The sequence below is a fragment of the Heteronotia binoei genome, chromosome 1, assembly GCF_032191835.1.
Source record: "Heteronotia binoei isolate CCM8104 ecotype False Entrance Well chromosome 1, APGP_CSIRO_Hbin_v1, whole genome shotgun sequence".
NCBI classification, from domain to species: Eukaryota; Metazoa; Chordata; class Lepidosauria; order Squamata; family Gekkonidae; genus Heteronotia; species Heteronotia binoei.
Window position 1 is genome coordinate 252,359,756 of NC_083223.1, and position 19,090 is coordinate 252,378,845.

General features: G+C 47.8%; 2 protein-coding genes across 2 annotated transcripts; both read left to right on the plus strand.

The window, feature by feature from the left end:
- Positions 1–852: 852 nt before the first annotated feature.
- ARL2 (ADP ribosylation factor like GTPase 2) lies at positions 853–5,760 on the plus strand. Its single transcript, XM_060252755.1, has 5 exons — positions 853–1,024; positions 2,191–2,301; positions 2,882–3,044; positions 3,231–3,311; positions 5,310–5,760. The coding sequence occupies exons 1-5, from the start codon at positions 960–962 to the stop codon at positions 5,442–5,444; spliced, it is 555 nt and encodes a 184-aa protein (XP_060108738.1). The 5' UTR covers positions 853–959; the 3' UTR covers positions 5,445–5,760.
- Positions 5,761–11,559: 5,799 nt separating this feature from the next.
- On the plus strand, positions 11,560–18,745 carry SNX15 (sorting nexin 15). Its single transcript, XM_060252768.1, has 8 exons — positions 11,560–11,780; positions 12,318–12,353; positions 12,976–13,096; positions 14,362–14,477; positions 14,770–14,986; positions 15,934–16,092; positions 16,383–16,628; positions 18,371–18,745. Exons 1-8 carry the CDS (start codon positions 11,682–11,684, stop codon positions 18,475–18,477), a joined length of 1,101 nt encoding a protein of 366 aa, XP_060108751.1. The 5' UTR covers positions 11,560–11,681; the 3' UTR covers positions 18,478–18,745.
- Positions 18,746–19,090: the final 345 nt, after the last annotated feature.

Below are 19,090 nucleotides of genomic sequence, written 5' to 3' on the forward strand. Positions count from 1 at the left end.
GTATCTTGAAGGCACGATTATTTCAAAGCACAATGAAATGGATAGTTAAATCTTCAAGAGCTTCATTTGAACGTTTGCATTGCTATTTATTTCCACCGCTCTTACCCCAATACAAATATTGCTACCTAGTATAATTGGAAACCGGAAACTACGTTAAAGCACCAGTAAGACTTTAGCCCGTAGGGAGATAGAAGTGGTACCATAGAGTTGCAGCGTTGCTCTAGCTTTCTGGGCTGGCTGTTCCTTTAAGTTTCCTGCAATGGGCGGGACTTGGTAGGGAATGGGGTTAGAGCGCTAAGGACTGCTAACACAACTTCCGGTAGCTGACAACGGGAGGAGAGGTAGAAATACCTAGGAATTCCACAGAAACTACACTCGGGACAATGGAACCCCCAGAGTGAACCCCCCAAAGTGTTTAGGGGGAGGTGTTTGTGAATTTCCTGCATTGTGCCGGGGGTTGGACTAGATGACCCTAGTGGTCCCTTTCAACTCTATGATTAAAGCATTGGTTTCTTATCTCACTACGCATGCTAAGGTCATTCAGTTCTCGCATCTGTTTATTTACGCCATTATTATACTGTTTAATGTTCGGGTTTTTCGTCTATTTGTTTCAAATTAGACCCACGATTTCAAGATATTTTTTTTAATGTTTTAAAAATAAATCTATTCACCTTTCAGGTGCTAAAATGCTCCTCTTTTGTTTCTGCTGCAGATTAACACGAGGTTGAATTATTTTCTGGAATCTAATAAAACTCTGGGTTTTTATACAATATGTAAACATTATGGACTCCTCCGGTCCCACTTAGGATGTCCAGAACGGCAATCGGAAGTGAGAGTTGCACGGAACTCTTTGTTTATCTACCTCTTTGAGAGATCATATGCGGAGGCCTGAGGGGCGGGGCCGAAGGAGCCTAGGTCCAGCGTGACTGCGGGGGAAGTGCTGCGAGCTCGGGTGAGCTATGGGGTTGCTCAGCATCCTGAAGAAGATGCGGCAGAAAGAGCGCGAGCTGCGACTGCTCATGCTGTATCCTTCTGCGAGGAGAGAGAGTGCTTCGATATCCCTGTACTTTCTCCAGCACTCGCCTTACTCCGGTTTATTAGCGGGAGTACCGACCATCTGATACGTCATTAGAGTAGCAGTTGTTTTAAAATAGCGCCTGTCGAACTGCGCCGGGTAGTTTCAGCAGGGGGTTTACTAAAATGCCTCTGTACATGTAGTTCCTAATTGGAACTGCCAACTCTGGTTTGGGAGTTTCTGGAGATTTGGAGGTGATGCTGTATCAGGAAGGTGGATTTGGGGGGAGGGGCAGAACAGTGGCAAACTCTAGCTTGGTAAATTCTTAGAAATTTGGGGTGGTTACTGGCAATGCTGTAATATAGGAAAGGAAAGGAACTCTGCACAGATAATGTTGAGTCTGGCCTTCCAAATTGGCATTTTGTGCAGGGTAGTTGATCTCTGTAGTCTGGTGATTGCTTGTAATTCTTAGAGAGCTCCAGGCACTACCTTGAGATTGGTTACTCAATGCCTATGCCTTACCTGCAACAAAGGGAATACCTGTTGGACAGCTGTGTTAATCTGTAGCACTAGGAGTCTGGTGGCACCTAACATTTATCCCACTGTAAGCTTGCATGCCTCAGATCTCAGTCAGATGCATCAAACTGTATGCCAAATAGGTGGGTGCTTTTTATTTACAACAGAAAGGGAGGAGGGGAGATGCTTAAAAGAAGATATAGTAGGGAAAGTAACTACTTCACTTGGAAGGGATGACATCCATCCCAACTGTTGTTAGAGGGGAAACCAAGTAGGATTAATTTAAAATCTGGTGGATTTTGCATTGGGTTCTTTGCATTGCTTTAAGACAGTGACTTTCGGACCAGCACTTAATTAAAATATTCATCCATTAGATTCTAAATAGTGTAATTTTTTAATGTCAGAATTGGTGTACATACCTCTGATCATGTACAGAGTGCAAGTGCTCCATCCTTGAGTAACCAAGATTCCTTGTATAACAAAGGGAGTATTTCTATGCACATAATGGAGTTCTTGGTTTGACTAATCACAGTTGTCATTTTTTAAATCAGACAGGCTTTTAGCATTCTATGGCAGTTTTGAGAAAATTTAAGCAAAGCTCTCTCTGTAGACTCCTTTTTTCTCCTATGTTGTGTTCTCCTTAACTCATTCTTCTGCAGGGGCTTAGACAATGCTGGCAAAACCACCATCCTGAAGAAGTTCAATGGGGATGATATTGACACCATCTCACCCACATTAGGGTTCAACATCAAGACGCTGGAGCATCGTGGGTGAGCCCTCCAGTTCTCCTAAGCTACTTTAGGCCAGAAGGAAGGCTATAGCTTGGTCTTCCTCTTGCTGTTTCTCCTCCTTGCGATACCCTGGCACTCTCTCCCAATGCTCCCTCCCTCTGTGGAGTCTTGTGAGCAAAAATTCTACTTTGTGAGCCACTGGCATTAGAGTTGTGAGCTACTGCATAAATTAGTTTGCTCCGGGGGCACTTTTCCTAAGCTAAGACAAAATGTGTGAGCCAGATGCTAAAAAACTGTGAGCTAGCTCACACTAACTCAGCTTGGAACACTGCTCTCCTCTGTGTTTCCAGTGATCTTGTTTCAGAGGGTAGCTGTGCTGGTGTAGGAGCTAGATTCAAGTTCAGTTGCATCTTAAGAGTTTTTTTGGGATTCTGAGAGTCAAAGCTTCTCTTGTCAGATATCAATGAAGGGAACTTTGACTCCCAAAAGTTTATATCCCAAAAATCGTGTTGGCCTCTAAGGTGCAACTGTACCCAAATCTGGCTCCTCGCTGAACTAAACTTATTCAGTCTGAGCCAGTTTTTAAATCCTTCCTACCCAACGTGGCATCTCTTTGCAGCTTCAAGCTGAACATCTGGGATGTGGGGGGCCAGAAGTCCCTGCGCTCTTACTGGAGGAACTACTTTGAGAGCACGGATGGCCTCATCTGGGTGGTAGACAGTGCCGACCGCCAGCGTCTGGAGGACTGCAAAAGGGAACTGCAGAGCCTTCTGGTGGAAGAGGTAGGAGCTATGTGGGGGAGGGCAGCAGGTAGTAGGTGACCCCCCCCCCCAAGGCCTGCAGTAGGGATGGCACCGGCCCCATTGCTGCAAATCTGGACTGGAGTGGGAAAAGCATATGGGCATTCCAAGGAATAAGGTGTGCGTGGGGGGTGTATAACACTTACTATCTGCTTGTTTCTCCAACAGCGCTTGGCAGGAGCCACCTTGATCATCTTTGCCAATAAACAGGACCTGCCAGGGGCCCTAAGTGCTAACGCCATCCAAGAGGTGAGAGCCAGTGGCCATACTGGGGCATGGTAGGATCAGTACACAGGTGGGGGTGGACTGGGCACAACAAAATGAACACAACAAAATGAGCAGGGATCATCAGGGATGCTGCAGGCTTAATCCTTCATTGAGCAGGGGGGTTGGACTAGATGGCCTGTACGGCCCCTTCCAACTCTATGATTCTATGAGGAAATGACAGCTGCGAAGAAATCTGACACATTAAAAACAGTAATGCAGTTTAAGAAGCCAGAAAAAGGCTTGTTTGCTCAATAATCAAGATAATCAAGCATGAACTTTCTCTATAAGCTACAATGACTAAACGAGCTATAATACTCTGGCCACACCTTGTGAGAAGACAAAATTCCCTGGAAAAGACAATCCTGCAAGGAAAAGCTGAAGGCAGCAAGGAAAGAGAGAAGACCCAACATAAGATGGATGGACTCACAGAATCATAGAGTTGGAAGGGACTTCCGGGGTCATCTAGTCCAGCCTCCTGCACAATGCAGGAAATTCACAAGTACCTCCCCCTAAATTCACAGGATCAGTATTGCTGTCAGATGGCTATCTAGCCTCTGTTTAAAAACCCCCAAAGAAGGAGAGGACCACCTCCTGAGGAAGCCTGATCCACTGGAGAACTGCTCTAAGGGTCAGGAAGTTCTTGCTAATGTTTAGCCAAAAACTCTTTTGATTTAACTTCAACCCATTGGTTCTGGGACAACAGAAAACACTCTGCACCATCCTCTAGATGACAGCCCTTCAAGTACTTGAAGATGGTGATCATATCACCTCTCAGTTGTCTCCTCTTCAGGCTAAACATACCCACCTCCTTCAGCCTTTCCTCATAGGACTTGGTTTCCAGACCTCTCACCATCTTCGTTGTTCTCCTCTAGACAAATTTCATCTTGTCAATCTGCTTCTTAAATCAATTGTCAAGTCAAGTCAAATTTTTGTTGTATTAGCCATTGGCCATAGCAAGATTGGAAAACTTTCAAGTACTACAAAAAAATTACAGTAAATACCATAAAGCTAAAACTACAATCACATGAATAAAATGATAAAATTCGACAGTAAGATGGGAATAAGATAAACGGGTCTACAGGTTAGCCCTTATGAGACTGCCCTGGTTCTGAACGTCTTAGCAGCAAAAGCAAAAAGAGCAATTTTATAGGATACAAATTCATCTATATCTGATAACAAGTATATAATCTTCTGCTTTTCAGAATACACATTTATAGTAAATAAAATTCCAGCCAAAAATTTATCTTGGTGCATTGTACAACAGACAAGATTGAATCAATTGAGGCAACCGCAGCCCCCCGTTTTTAAGATCTGAGCAAGGCGGTTAATGATAAGGATGCTTTGGAAGTCATTAATTGGTAGGGTTGCCATATGCTGGAAGCAACCTGATGGCACTTAACACACATCCACACAAAACACACACAATACATCCTGACATTGCTGCCTGAATTGGATGAGAGACGTGGCAGCCCTTCTTTCAGTTGGCAGCCTGTTCCATGAAGATGGGGCCACCCCAGGATAGATTTCTGCCCTGACAACCTTTATTTATTTATTTACACTTACAGTCCACCTTTTTCACTGGAACTCAAGGCAGATTACTCAGAGTGAGTTCATACAGTTGATGGATGATACATTCAATAAACAGTGCAATAGGATTAGGTTTGTAGAACCAACCAGACATCTGAAAACAACTGCAGCAAAACATTTAAGTATTAACATGACACCTTACATGAATTTCTAGAACCTGGAGCTGGTTCCTGAGTGGGAACTGGGGCCCTAGTGACATTTTACCCTTGGCCGGAGTCCTCTCCAGCTGGGCAGATATCCAGCACCTCTGGGGTTCTGAGAATATAGCTGGTGGTGGGGTTAAGGTGGGTTTTTTTGTTTCAGGGCCCTTAGTGCAGCCCCTGCCTGCTCTTTGGGCCTTCTGCAGACCTTGCAGGAGGTTCACCCTCTTTCTGATTTTTCTACCTTTTCTAGGTTTTGGACCTGGACAGCATCCATAGCCACCATTGGTGTATCCAAGGCTGCAGCGCTTACACTGGAGAGAATTTGCTAGCAGGCATCGACTGGCTATTGGATGATATCTCCAGCCGGATATTCACAGCAGACTGAGTCACAGTAGGGGCAGGTGTACCCCGCCACCCCCATGCACGTGTGTAGCTGGGGGCTCAGACTCCATTTATCAGCCACTAAGACAGCTGGGCCTGCCCTCTGACCCAGGATGCAGTTTGGCCATGAGCATCTTCCAGATCAAAGTCTGGGGCAGGGACTGTTTCTGCTGAGCATGGTCCTTGGACAGGTCTTGGCTGCAAAGGAGCAGAGTTGGGATGCTGGGGGCAAGGGAGAAGAGGCTTCCTTCTCCCTATTCTCTGTATGGAGTTGTATCCCGTGTATATCTTAATAAAGCTGCTGCTATGATTCAGATGTATGCTGCATTTTTAGTTTTCTAGACTTTGTATATATTTTGAGCCCCTGTCTCTGGACTGATCTTCTAATCACCTTGACTGAGCATCATTTTAACCCAGAGAAGGTTTCATTTACTGGTACAGAAGGCAGAAGATCTGCTATGCTTATATAGCTCTTGTCATGCCTATGGCTCACTGGCAGCCTGGATGTTTAACTATCAGGTACTTATCCAGGGCTTTTTTTTTGCAGCAGGAACTCATTTGCATATCAGGCCACACCCCCTTGATGTAGCCAATCCTCCAAGAGCTTACAGGGCCTACTGTAAGCGGCTGGAGGATTGGCTACATCAGGGTTATGTGGCCTAATATGCAAAGGAGTTCCTGCTACAAAAAAAAAGCCCTGCTCATAACCAACCTTCTGGAAAGTGCTGGCATAGAAAGTTGGGTTGATGCAAACTACTTTTCTTGAGTAGGGGTCAGTTGCTAAAACTGAGTGCTTGTAGGCCTCTGTAATGGTCCAGGTTAACCTGATCTCAAGCTAAGTAGGGTCAGCCCTGGTTAGTATTTGGATGGGAGACCACCAATGCTCCCTATAAGTTGTGGAGTCTTGTGAGCAAAAACTCTACTTTGTGAGCTATTGGCATTAAAGTCGTGAGCTACTGCATAAATTAGTTTGCTCTGGGGCCATTTTTCCTGAGCCAAGACAAAAATGTGTGAGCTGGGGGCTGTGAGCTAGCTCACACTAAGCTTAAAAGGAAAACTGGAGACCACCAAGAAATACCACAGTCACTATGCAGAGGAAGGCAATGGTAAACCATCTCTGTCTCTTCCCTTGAAAGCCCGACGAAGTCACCATAATTTTGCAGTAGAAATTGTAGGTTTATAATATGGGAAGTTTATAATATGGGAAGCTGCAGTAGATCTAGATGATGACGATGGTGTCTACATCCGCTATCGCACCGATGGCAGCCTGTTAAACCTGAGGCGACTAAAGGCTCACTCCAAGACAATGGAAAAACTCATCCGAGAGCTACTGTTTGCTGAGGATGCTGCACTCGTCTCCCACTCGGTATCAGCTCTGCAGCATATGACGTCCTGCTTTGCAGAGGCTGCCAAGCTATTCGGCCTAGAAGTTAGTCTGAAGAAGACAGAAGTTCTCCACCAGCCTGCACCCCAGGAAGATTATCACCCTCCCTGCATCACTGTGGGTGAATCAGTTCTGAAGACAGTCCAGCAGTTCAGCTACCTGGGGTGCATCATCTCCTCAGATGCTAAGATCGACAAGGAGATTGACAACAGGCTGGCAAAGGCAAACCGTGCCTTTGGCCGACTGCACAAAAGAGTGTGGAGCAACAAGCATCTGAAAAAAGGCACAAAGATCAATGTTTACAAAGCGGTTGTGATGACAACCCTCATCTACGGCTCTGAATCGTGGGTTTTATACCGTCATCACCTGCGACTCCTTGAGCGCTTTCATCAGCGCTGCCTTCGCACCATCCTCAACATCCACTGGAGTGACTTTGTGACCAACACTGAAGTTCTCAAGCGGGCGGAGGTTACCAGCATCGAGGCACTGCTGTTGAAGACGCAGCTGCGCTGGGCAGGGCATATTTCTAGGATGGAAAACCACCGCCTTCCCAAGATTGCCCTGTATGGCGAACTCTCCACCGGCCATCGAAATAGAGGGGCACCAAAGAAGAGGTACAAGGACTCCTTGAAGAAATCCCTTGGCACCTGTCGCATCAACCATCACCAGTGGTCTGACCTAGCCTCAGATCGCAAAGCATGGAGGCACACCATCCACCAGGCTGTTTCTTCTTTTGAGAACGCACGCATAGCTGGCCTTGAGGACAAAAGGAGATTGAGGAAGAATCGCACTGCTACAGCACCAACCCTAAATCAGACTTTTCCCTGCAGCCACTGTGGCCAGACCTGCCTGTCCCGCATTGGTCTTGTCAGCCACCAGCGAGCCTGCAGCAGACGTGGACTATTGCACCCTTCTTAAATCTTCGTTCGCGAAGCCAAGCCGAGAGAGAATATGGGAAGGCACACAGATTTCTGTCTAGCTATTTTTATCTTGTCCCTTCTAATGTGTACATGGCTCTTCCGCCTTCTCTTATGTCCCCACAACAGCCCACGTTAGGTGGCTTAGATGAACTAGCCCAAGTTCATCCAGTGAACTTCATGTCTAAATAAGGTTCTGAATCCAGGTACCCAGGTCTTAGCTACACCACCGGAGTGGTTCTTAGTGGCTAGACAGAGAAATCATCCTGCTTCTGGGAGTGGCTTATCCTCTCTGGATATTTTCAAGAAAAGCCTTGGGTAGGCAATGGGCCGTGGCTTAAAAGAGAGCACCTGAGTTGCAGACAAAAGGCTTTAATCCCAGTCCCCAGCATCTCCTCTTCAAAGATTCCAAGTAGCTGGTGCAGAGAAGACCTGAGACCCTGGAGAGTGTCTGAATCAGAGGGCACAATATTAGGATTGATAGACCAATGGTTTGATTAATTCTAAAGTATCTATATAGGTAAGGGTGCTTCTGGAACGGTATTGATCTCCCAGAATAAAGGTCAAAGCAAGTAAGTCAAGATGTTTGTATGGAACTGGTATTTGAAAGGCAGGGGTCATGTTCCTGGGCTACATGTGACTGTGTTTCAAGCATCTGCTCTTTCTAGTCTCCCGCTGGCAAGACCATAGGCATGGGATAACTGAGCTAAAAAGACTCTGCAAAGGCCCATGACTGTGTGTTTGCAGTCTTATCCAGTTGCAGGAAAGGCTGAAACTAAAACCCTTGTATCATTATCTAGATCAGGGGTCCACAACCTTTTCAGAACCTGTGGTCCTCTGCAGAATTCTAATGCAGCGGGTGGAATCAATCACAAAATGGCTACTGCAGGAGGAGGAGTCACACCAGGCCTGTAGCTACGAGGGGGTCTGTGGGGGCCCTGCCCCCCTGACTTCCTGTTGGGTGCCCTGTCTCAGGTGCCCCTATCCTTCCCCCTCCCCCACCATGGGTGTAAAAGCTGAGAGACTGGGGGCTCCTCCTCCTTCTCCCCATGATTTAAATTGCATGGGAGAGGTATCTAGGAGCAGCCACTGCTCTCCCCAGACCTTTAAATGGTGTGGAGGGGCAGTGGCTGCCACTGGGTACCTCTCCCATGTAATTTAAATCACTGGGGAGGGAGGGGATAGCCCCCAGCTTTCACCTCTGCTAGCCCCCAGGTGGTTGCAGAGGTGGGGAAGGGGCAGAAGGGAAGGTCACTGAGTCGGGTGCCCCGGGTTAGAGCCATGGTGGCCAGGGGAGGGGAGCTGTTAAGTGCCCCCTGACTTTTTAATATGCTCCCTGACTTTTAAAATCCTGGTTACGGGCCTGAGTCACACACAGGAAACCCAAGTGCGGAGAAGAGGGGTAATTTTAAAAATGCACTGGGAAAGGAGAGAGGATAAAACCAACCCTGTAGTGGTAGGGGCTGTTGAAACAATGTTATTTTAATTGGCACAGCCAATCACATCTCTAGTGGCTGCTGAGATTCCATGGTGGGCAAAACCACATCCACTTTTTAAAAATACTTGGTGGGTAACATGGTGCAAGCACCAAGGTAGGGACCTCAATCTAGATGGAACCTCCAGATTTATAGACAGGATACCTTTGCCTAATTTGTTGGATGCTTGGAACCAAGAAGATATGGTTCTTGGTTTTATTGCTATGTTTTCAGAGACAACTAGCAGATCAATCTTGGAAAAAGGATGTTGGATGAGACAACTTTTGGTGGCAACTATGGCTTCAGGGATTAGAGCACTGCTTGCGTTGAAGAACTCCCAAGTTTAGTCTCCAGCTAAAAGATTGAAAGACTAAAAGTGAAAGACTGAGCCCCTGGGGAGTTGCCTCCAGTCAGAGCAGAGATTGCTGATCCAGCAAGGCAATGGTTTCCCAAGTTCTGTTTCTGCATTTCAAATATTAGCTGATCCATAAAGTTTTTTTTTGCTGTCAAATCACAGCTGACTTATGATGACCCAGTGAGGCTTTTCAAGGCAAGAGACATTCAGAAGTGGTTTGCCACTGTCTGCATAGCAACTCTGGACTTCCTTGCCGGTCTCCCATCCATGTACTTACTGGACTGCTTTGTGTCAGATCTGATGAGACTGGGCTAGCCTCGGCCATCCAGGTCAGGAGGACCCATAAAATCTACTTCTCACTAACTCTGGACTTTTTTTTTTTGGTCTTATATGTGTGTGGGGTAGTGGGGAGATGATGATATTCTTATTTGGAGAACCGCTGAGTTAAGATTGTTTTTGAAATGGGATCTATTTCTAAACACACTATTTTCTGATCTACCATTGCAGTGCCTCAGAAAGTGTGGGTCCAGGAGGCTGTGGGTATCAAGTATGTCCATCATCTTCCACACTGCTGGTGGCTGGGAGTGAGCAAATGCCCTGAGAACTAATGGGGGTGTCAGCTGAAGGATGGGGTGGAGGCATGGCTGCTCTCTCCTACCTTTTCCCACCACAGCGGTTGGGGGGGGGGCTCCTGAGCCTCCTCTCCTAGCTCATGAGTTTTAAACCATGATCCACCTAACAGAGGGTTGTGTGACCCACTTCTCAATTTGAGAATCATTGTGTTGATAATCTTGTGGACAACCACTGCAAAAGGCCACCTGCAGGGCACCCAGAATTGCCAGGCTTGAGTTTTAAGCTTTACACATTGCTTAAGGATTTCCTTGTACTGCCAGCATGGTGTAGTGGTTTTGAGGTCAGCCATGGGATGACTGGGTTCAAATCCCTGATCTGCCATAGGAGTTTGTTGTGGCCTTAGATGAGTAACTCTCACAACAGCCTGACAGGGTTGTTATGAGAATAAAATGGAGAAGAGAACGGAAGCAAAGAGACCCTTCTTTTGCAAGCCACAACCAAGGCAAGAGGCCTGAATTTCTAACAGGAGCAGGGCTGGGACTTAAGCCAGCTCAGAGCACTGGGCATGCTTGCATGTGACCCTTGATTCGTTGTAGGCTTTATTCTAAGCTCCCCCACCCCACCAGCCAGAGCAGCAGCCTCTCTGCTATCTGTGATCACATGCACCAGATTATTTCTAACCCAAAGCAAGGAAGAGAGGGGAGAGCCAGGGAAGTAAGACCATGTCCTTTTTATTTCACCCTCCCCCCCCCTTCTCATTAATTTTAAGGAACATCTTTGCTCCTGGTTTAATTCCACATGACATGCCCTGCTGCACAAAAAAAATGTTTTCTCCCACTGCACAAAGCTGAGCAAGCAACTGAAGGGTGGAATAAAAACACACTGCATGCTCTCAGACAGCCCCATGCCTTCCCCATCTTTACTGACACTATTTTTAAAAAGTCCATTTAAACAGCAATATACCCTCACCAACCCAACCTTCCCCAAGGCTATCCTCCAGGGCAACAGAGAAAGGTGTGGAACTACCAAGAAGAGAAGAGCAGAGCCAGAAATCCTGGCTGCGTGAGTGACGGGGAGAGGCAGCGCATGTTTCTAGTCTAGATTGCCAGCCTCATCACACAAGTCAGCAAGCCCTATTTTCGCTCAATGGGACTTGCTTCTGAGTTATTATGCTTCGGCCGGGACTGCTTTACGCAAGATCCTGTTTAACTCCATCATTTCTCATTTTTGCATCATACGCAATATCCTGATTAATTTATTTTTCCTCACCGCCGTGCAATACTAAATCCAGCCCTTTGCAGAGGAGCCCTGCCCCTTAGCTTTCCTGAGTAGCCGCAGTGTCGCACTTTGTAGACACTCCCTCGACCCTACCTTGTCTCAAGGCTCTGGAGCTATCAGCTACGCATGCGCTTTGAGTGGAAGGCTTGGACGCGCAGTCGCGACTCGAACAGCCCATCGCGCTCTTGCTTTTGGCCGCTGCTGTCTACGCGGGGAGTTCTGGATTTAAAGGGGCCGCAACGTCCAAAAGGGCGTTGGGATGTCCCGTCGGGCGAAGGATGAGTACCACCGGCATTACACCGTCACCGACACCCGAACCCACCCCAAAGGCTACACTGAGTACAAAGTGACCGCCAAGGTGAGGCAAGGGTTATTGGGGACCCCGCATCTCTCCAATCCCATATTCAGAGGAGGAGGCGAAGTATCAATAGGGCTTCTGTCTGTTCCAAGTCTCCCGTCGTGGATCTTGCTTCCAGCGCCTGCAGCCGATCCAGGAACAGCAGGGCGCAAGACCCTCTGTACATGTGCAGAGTACTTTCTTCCTCCGGTGCGGTTCCCCGGCAGGTTCTGAGCTGCGAGTTGCAACCCCCCACCCAACACACACGGTTTTCAAAGAATCGCTGTTGAAGGCAGAGCTCCGACAGAACTGTTGCAGGGGGACCTGTGAGAAATAAAGTAAAGGAGCCTGCTTTGCCACTCCCCTTCCTGAAATAGTAAAAGTTGGGGGTGGGGGGAGAGACATGATCCCCTGCCCCTCTGGATAAATAAACATTACATTTTAGCTGGTTTTAATGAGGTATGTTGATCAGGAGAAAAGCAGGATAAGTTTAAAAAATTAAAACTAGACCACAAGTCTTGTCATCTCAACATCTTGCTCTTTTTCTCTCTCCCCCAGTTTGTCTCAAAAGTGAATCCAGAAGATGTCAAGGAGGTATGTCCACGTTTATATTTGTCTTACAGATTATGCTAGATGCAGATGGGAGGAACTGACTTTGATTTGCCCAGGTACAGAGGGTGCTTCCCTTGGCTGCATATCTTACCAGTAGTTCAGGGGATAATAGAGCAATATTGGTAGGTTCCCAGAGAGCCAGATGGGCACTTTGTACCTTGAGTGAATCACGTGTAACTTCCATCAGGGCATATCCTCTTTAGTGTGGCATCAAATTTTTCTGCAGAACAAGGCTGGATAGATGTGCAGCGGTCCCGCACAAGATGAATCTGTGAAGATGAGGTGGGAGGGGTGTCAGAACAGTGTATGTAAGTTTTGTCAAGTCACAACTGCCTTACAATGACCACAATAAGGGGCTTTTAAGGCAAGAGAGATGCAGAGGTGGTTTACCATGGTCTTCCTCTCAAGAGCCTTCCTTGGTGATTTCCCATCTAAGTACTGACCCTGATTAGCTTCTGAACTCTGACAAGATTGGGCTATGCTATACCATCCCACACCCTAACTTCTTCATGTGGAGGTGTTATTTCTTGGCAGGAGCCCCATGTTGCGGTGTGCACTGAAAAGCTCTCTGTATTGGCTGTGTTTCCCATATTTCATCCTACAGATTGTGGTCTGGAAACGGTACAGCGACTTTAAGAAGCTGCATGGAGACCTGGCTTACACCCACCGTAACCTCTTCCGGCGCTTGGAGGACTTTCCTCCTTTCCCCAAAGCCCAAGTCTTTGGTGAGGAGCTGAACTGAGCTGGGTGGGAAAGATACTTGCTGATCTCTCATTCCTGAAGTAGGAATTCTGTGGTGACTGCATTTTTCAGGACCCTAAAGTCTATCAATAGCTTCTCCCTTTGAAAGGAACTTGGACTGTGTCCTCTGAATATCCAGTGCTGGGAACAAGGGAGATGGCCAGGGTCTTTCTGGGAAATTTTCCAGGGTGATCGGTCTGGCTACTTCTGGAAATAGAATGCGTAGTATTACTAGAAATAAGCAGATCTGTTGTTTTGATCCCTCAAAGCCTTTCTACTGATGGTGGGAGGGGAATGACCCAGGTGTTTGGGGCAGGGAGGGAGGAGATGTGCTAGATTTCATAGTGCTTTTCAGGGTGACTTCCTTCTGGACCAAAACACTTGTTGGGTTGCTTAGGAGAAAGAGGGCCTTAGGTCACTTTTTGGAGTCTAAGGACCTAACTCTACACTGCATTGCTTAGGGATACATCCCAGGTCCCACCAAACCAGATATGTGCTGGATATTTTCTGTGTTGAAGCATTGTTCTCAGGGGCATGGTGAACTGGTTCAGATTAAGCCCAGAGAGTGGCTTAAGACTTCCACACGCACCATTTCCCCAAACTTGAAATTGTCTCAGTGAGCTGCTGTTTGCCTCATCAGGGAAACTTTATAGACTGTGAGTGTATATGTAGTCCAGTACATGCAAGTTTTCCAGTGGAAAAAAGAGCTCCCCAGGTGGTGGTATCAACTGTTGGTAATATGATGGTTTCAGGTGGTGGTAAACAGTGTTTAATTTAAGCTGAGTTAGTGTGAGCTAGCATAGTTCTTTAGCCTCTGGCTCACACATTTTTGTCTTAGTTCAGGAAAAATAGCCCCAGAGCAAACTAATTTATGCAGTAGCTCACAATTTTAATGCCAGTAGCTTACAAAGCAGAGGTGTTGCTCACAAGACTCCACAGCTTAGAGGGAGTATTGGTGGTAAATGGTGCAAAAGGAAATGCTTAGGTCACTCTCCCTGTGTTTCGTGGTCTCAATCTGAATCCGGTCTCTGTTTACTAGAGTATTAACATGGAACTCTCAGCAATTGTCTGATTCAACAGGCCCCAGAATGGACAGGTAAACTAAAATATGTAGGCAGGCTCTAGAGTCCTGGAAAAATGTTGCCAAGCTTGCAAAGGGAAGCGTCTTGCAAATCCATATATACTCCAGATAGGGTGACGCAGCAGCAGTTCTGGCACTTAATGTGATGCGGGACTCTTTTCCCTGCAGGCCGATTTGAGCCCAAGGTGATAGAGGAGCGGAGAAAGGCTGCTGAGGTCATGCTGCGTTTCACAGTGCACATCCCCGCTTTGAACAACAGTCCACAGCTCAAGGAATTCTTCCGGGTATTTTGGCTGGGCAGATGGAGGAGGGAGGTTGGAGATGGCTCTTGGCCACTGGATCCTCCCAGGGGGGTCCCATTGAGTCTTCATAGAGGTGGGGGAAGGAGGGGCTGCTAGGGATTTGAGAGTTGTACTATGGCTCCTTGATCCCCTCCTTGGTTGCAGAATGGAGGTGCTGGGTCCTGACCCCCAGTCCACCTGTGAGTTCGAGGTGTGATTCATGACCTGCTCCCCATCCCAAGATGAAAAATCTACTTATGCCTCTGTGCTTACGCTGCTGCTTTCTCTCTCACAGGGTGGGGAGGGGAGGAGACCTTTGGAAAACTGTGACCTGCCTTCTCTGCCTCCCCCTCTGATCCCCGTGCCGTCAGAAGGCGTGGAGCCCGGCGAGGATGCTCTGGCTTCTGATGTGGACCATGGACTCCTGGATCTGGACTCAGAGCCTGATCACTGCAGAGCTACAGAAGCAGCAAGGAAAGACTGTGATCTGGAGCCCCCAGTGAAGGAGGGAGGTAAGCTTTCTGGTCCTTGTCTTCTAAAGGAGCTGCGGCTCAGTGATGGAGCAGCTGCTTGGCATGGCAAAGGTCCCAGGTTCAAACCTGGGTGTCTCCAGTTAAAAGGATTGGGCAGCAGGTGATGTGAAAAACCTCTGACTGACACCCTGGGGAGCTGCTGCCAGCCTGAGCAGACAATACTGACCTTGTTGGACTTAGGATCTGACTCAGCAGAAATCAGCTTCATATGGAATGCTGAGGCTGAATTTTCTAATCTGCTTCTCTTCTGTGGGGAGCTGCTTATTAGCAGTGGCGGAGAGGCATGTTGTGTGTCCTTGCATGCAACTTTCTCATGCATTGTTTTGCACAAGTTGGAACTTTGCAAGCAACAGACCACCACCCCATGTTTGTGTTGGGATGGAAGAGAAATGTTGTATGAATGGAAGATTTTTCCTCTCCCACCTCCACTCAGGCTTCTGTGGAACTGGCTCCAGGGCAATCCCTCTTTGCTGCATGCTTTGGTAATAAAACCTAACTGCAAATAGGCACCTTTCCAAGTACAGAACCTTGCAAGGCTTGGAGTGAGGATTGTTGACGTCCTTGGGACTTCTAGTATTGATAATGAGGCCTTCAGGTTCCTAATCTGCAGCTTCAGAGGCTTGTGTGTGCATTGTGGCAGCTTGCAGGGGACTGATATGGCCAAATATTATCAGCAGGTCTGCAATCCAAAAGCGGGAGGGAGAGCTTCAGCTTTAAATCTGGCAAATCTGGAACAGATGCAGTTTCGGGCTTGTGGGGAGAAAACCCCACTCTTAAAGAATATTGGGAAATATGTAGGCAGGCTCTACTGGGAAAGAATATTGCTGAATGGGAGAAGCTTCCTGCACCCCTGCCTTGCCTGCTTTGAGAGCCCCTTATTCTCCCCTTGTCATCATTGCCTAGCCTAATCAGTGTTCCTGGCACAGGGGACCACTCCTCACCCCGAAACTGTGAAGATGAAGCCCTGGATGCTCTTTTTGCTTGCGCTGGGGAGGAGGAGGAGGAAGAGAAAGAAATGAGCTCGCCTTCCCGCTCCCTCCTGTCAGTCCAGGAGCTGGCCTTGTTTGACCCCTTCGCTGAGGAAGGTAGGTGGGTTAATGGATGCTGTTGGTGAGCAGCTGGGCTCTGTGTGGTTTTGGCCAAGTTTGGGTTGGTCTTCATTGGGGGTGGGGAATAAACCAGGAGGCAGAACTGGGATTCTTTGTGTATTGTCCCTAAAGTCCTCCATGAATCTCCTGCTGGAGAGGATCTTTTGCGAGGCAATTGTGTGATTTTAGATAATGGCCTTCACTTAAGGGGCGTGTGTGAACAAAGTCGTCAAGCCAGGAGGGGAAGACAAAGAGTTTGCATTCCTAGCCTTCTCCCTGTTGCTCAGCCTCAGGTGCAGCCAGCTCGTCCCCTGCTCGTGCTGCCTTGGAAGATGTACCAGCACCTTCTTCCCCAAGCACAGGAATTCTGCAGCCAGCCCAGGCGGGAGCAGCCACATCAGATCCTGGTGCATACCTACCTTTGGCCACTGAGCGTATCAAGCACGCCTTGGAGAGCGAAGTGGCTGAAGACTATGAGGGGGCTTTCCATGGCTACCGCAGCGGCGTTGACTTGCTGCTTCAGGGCCTGCAAGGTACGGGGATTGCTTACCTCTGATGTGCAGAGCTGGTCACGTGACTTTGCCCCATGTGAGAGGGTGAGGAAGCTGTCTGTATAGGAGCTCTGTTTTCCATGTCACAAGGCTGCAGTCCTTATTTGGACTTGGACTTGCTTCCAAGTAAGGAAGTGTAAATAAGAAGAAAGGAAGAGCTCTGCTGGATCAGACCACTGGTCCGTCTAGTCCAGCATCCTGTCCCACACAGTGGCCAACCAGTTCCTCTCAAGGGCCAGTAACAGGACATAGAGGCCAAAGTCTTCCCCTGACAAACATAATACAGGAAGAGCCCTGCTGGATCACACCAGTGGTCCAGCTTCCTGTCTTGCATAGTGGCCAACCAGTTTCTCTGGACAGCCAACAACAGGGCATAGAGGCCGAGGCCTTCCCCTGACGTTGACTCCTGGCTCTGGGATTCAGAGGTTGACTGCCTCTGAACACAGAGGTTTCCCAGTTCCCATGGCTAGTAGCCACTGATAGACCTCTCCTCCATGAATCTATCTAATCCTTTTAAAGCTGTCCATCACTACATGCTCTGGCAACAAATTCCACATTTTAATCACTCCCTGTGTTAAGAATTTCCTTTTTTCATCTTGAGTCTACTGTCTGTTGACTTTCTCTCTCCTTTTGAGGTATCTGGGCCTACCTCTCGCCTTAATGAATGGTCCTTTTTTGTGAGCACTGAAGTGTGGATAAATAACACAGGGAGCATCCCTCTGATGAAGGCTCAGACCCAAACAATGCACATTTCATAGAATCAAAGAGTTGGAAGGGACCTCCAGGGTCATCTAGTCCAACCCCCTGCACAATGCTCTCCTTTCTTGGAGGTTTTAAAGAGGCTAGATGGCCATCTGACAGCAATGAAGATCCTGTGAATTTAGGGGGAGGTATTTGTGAGTTTCCTGCATTGTCTAGATGACCCTGGAGGTCCCTTTCAACTCTATGATTCTATGAAATGTGCATTGTCTGAGTCTGAGCCTTCATCAGAGGGATGCTGCCTGTGTTCATTTCCAGATGTACCATCTTCTTTCCAAGGTGGGGGAGGTGAGGTACTGCTTCTGGATGACGGCGGCTGAGACTGGCCTTGGCTCCCTGTTGTCTGTATGGAACTGGCAACATTGCTAAACCATCTCTGCTCCCCTGAGGACATTTTAAAAAATCAATCCTGCTTTTAAAACAGAGTTCTTAATTGCGTAGATGTTCTTTTTGCATTATTTTTAAAGGGTGCTGCTTGCACGGGTGGCACATACCTGTGGTCCCCCCCCCCATATATGGATGAAAACTGAATGCGGGTTGGAGGAGAAAAATATGAGGCAGAGTCCTGCTTTAGAGGCACATCTGTACTCACCTTAATTTGGGGTGTGCCTTTTCCCGCCACCTTTTACGCTTTCTTGTACCTGAACAGTAGATTCTGCTCTTACGTGTTTATCAGGGCTTTTTTTTGTAGCTGGAGCTCCTTTGCATATTAGGCCACACCCCTGATGTAGCCAATCCTCCAAGCGCTTACAATAGGCCCTGTAGGAAGAGCCCTGTAAGCTCTTGGAGGATTGGCTACATCGGGGGGGGGGGGTGTAGCCTAATATGCAAAGGAGTTCCAGCTACAAAAAAAGGCCCTGTGTGTTTTGATATGAAGTGTGGTCTTTGGGCTGTTGCTGTGAAGAGCTCTGAGCTTGTAGGGCTTGGCTCACCCCTATACCTCACTCCTTCCTTCCTGTTTTCAGGGGACCCAGATGCAGCCCGTAGGGAGGCTGTGAAGAAGAAGACAGCAGAATACCTGCGGAGGGCTGAGGAGATCTTTCAGCAGCATCTGAAGCATCTACAACTTTGAGAGGTGGCTTCCAAGGCACTCCTGGTGGGCACATGCCAGAGTGGCGTCCATTGCTGAGTTGCTGTCACCACCACTGCCTTGGGACGAGACCAACCTGTTCCTTCAGTAGCCACTGCCCTTCTCCTGGCACTGCCTGGCCAGAGCAGACTTGACCCCTCCACTTTCCCTTGCTGTACTCTCTGTGGGTGGAGGATTTAATCTATGCTGTCCAAAGACATGTTTGTAAACCTTTCCAATGCCCCGTTTTAATTTATACCCATTGCATCTACCTTCACTTTGGATGTTCACTCTGTGAGGCGGGGATGTGGGAGAAGTGGAGTAGGTCACTCACTTAGTTGGGACTGGGAGATGATATGAGCACTGTAGCACCCGGATCCTAAATACTGGGACAGCAAAGGGAGGTTTCCCTGTTCCTGCAATCTCCTTCCTCTCGGTTTAAAGTAGAAAACCGAAGATCAAACTTGCTTTTTGCCAAGAGTGGAGCTGCTGAATCAAGGTTTGTATCTGGAGCTATTGAAACCCAGAATCTCCCTCCGTACATGGAACTGCTTTACACAAAATGAGAGCATTGGTTCATCACAGTCAGTATTGTCTGCTCAGTCTGGCAACAACT

Excerpts from the sequence above, each read along its gene's own strand:
- SNX15 (XM_060252768.1), top strand. The coding sequence starts at position 11,682 with ATGTCCCGTCGGGCGAAGGATGAGTACCACCGGCATTACACCGTCACC. Across the intron at positions 11,781-12,317 it reads AGTACAAAGTGACCGCCAAG|TTTGTCTCAAAAGTGAATCC; the intron begins GTGAGGCAAGGG and ends TCTCTCCCCCAG. Across the intron at positions 16,629-18,370 it reads GCTGCTTCAGGGCCTGCAAG|GGGACCCAGATGCAGCCCGT; the intron begins GTACGGGGATTG and ends TCCTGTTTTCAG.
- ARL2 (XM_060252755.1), top strand. The coding sequence starts at position 960 with ATGGGGTTGCTCAGCATCCTGAAGAAGATGCGGCAGAAAGAGCGCGAG. Across the intron at positions 1,025-2,190 it reads GAGCTGCGACTGCTCATGCT|GGGCTTAGACAATGCTGGCA; the intron begins GTATCCTTCTGC and ends ATTCTTCTGCAG. Across the intron at positions 2,302-2,881 it reads AAGACGCTGGAGCATCGTGG|CTTCAAGCTGAACATCTGGG; the intron begins GTGAGCCCTCCA and ends ATCTCTTTGCAG.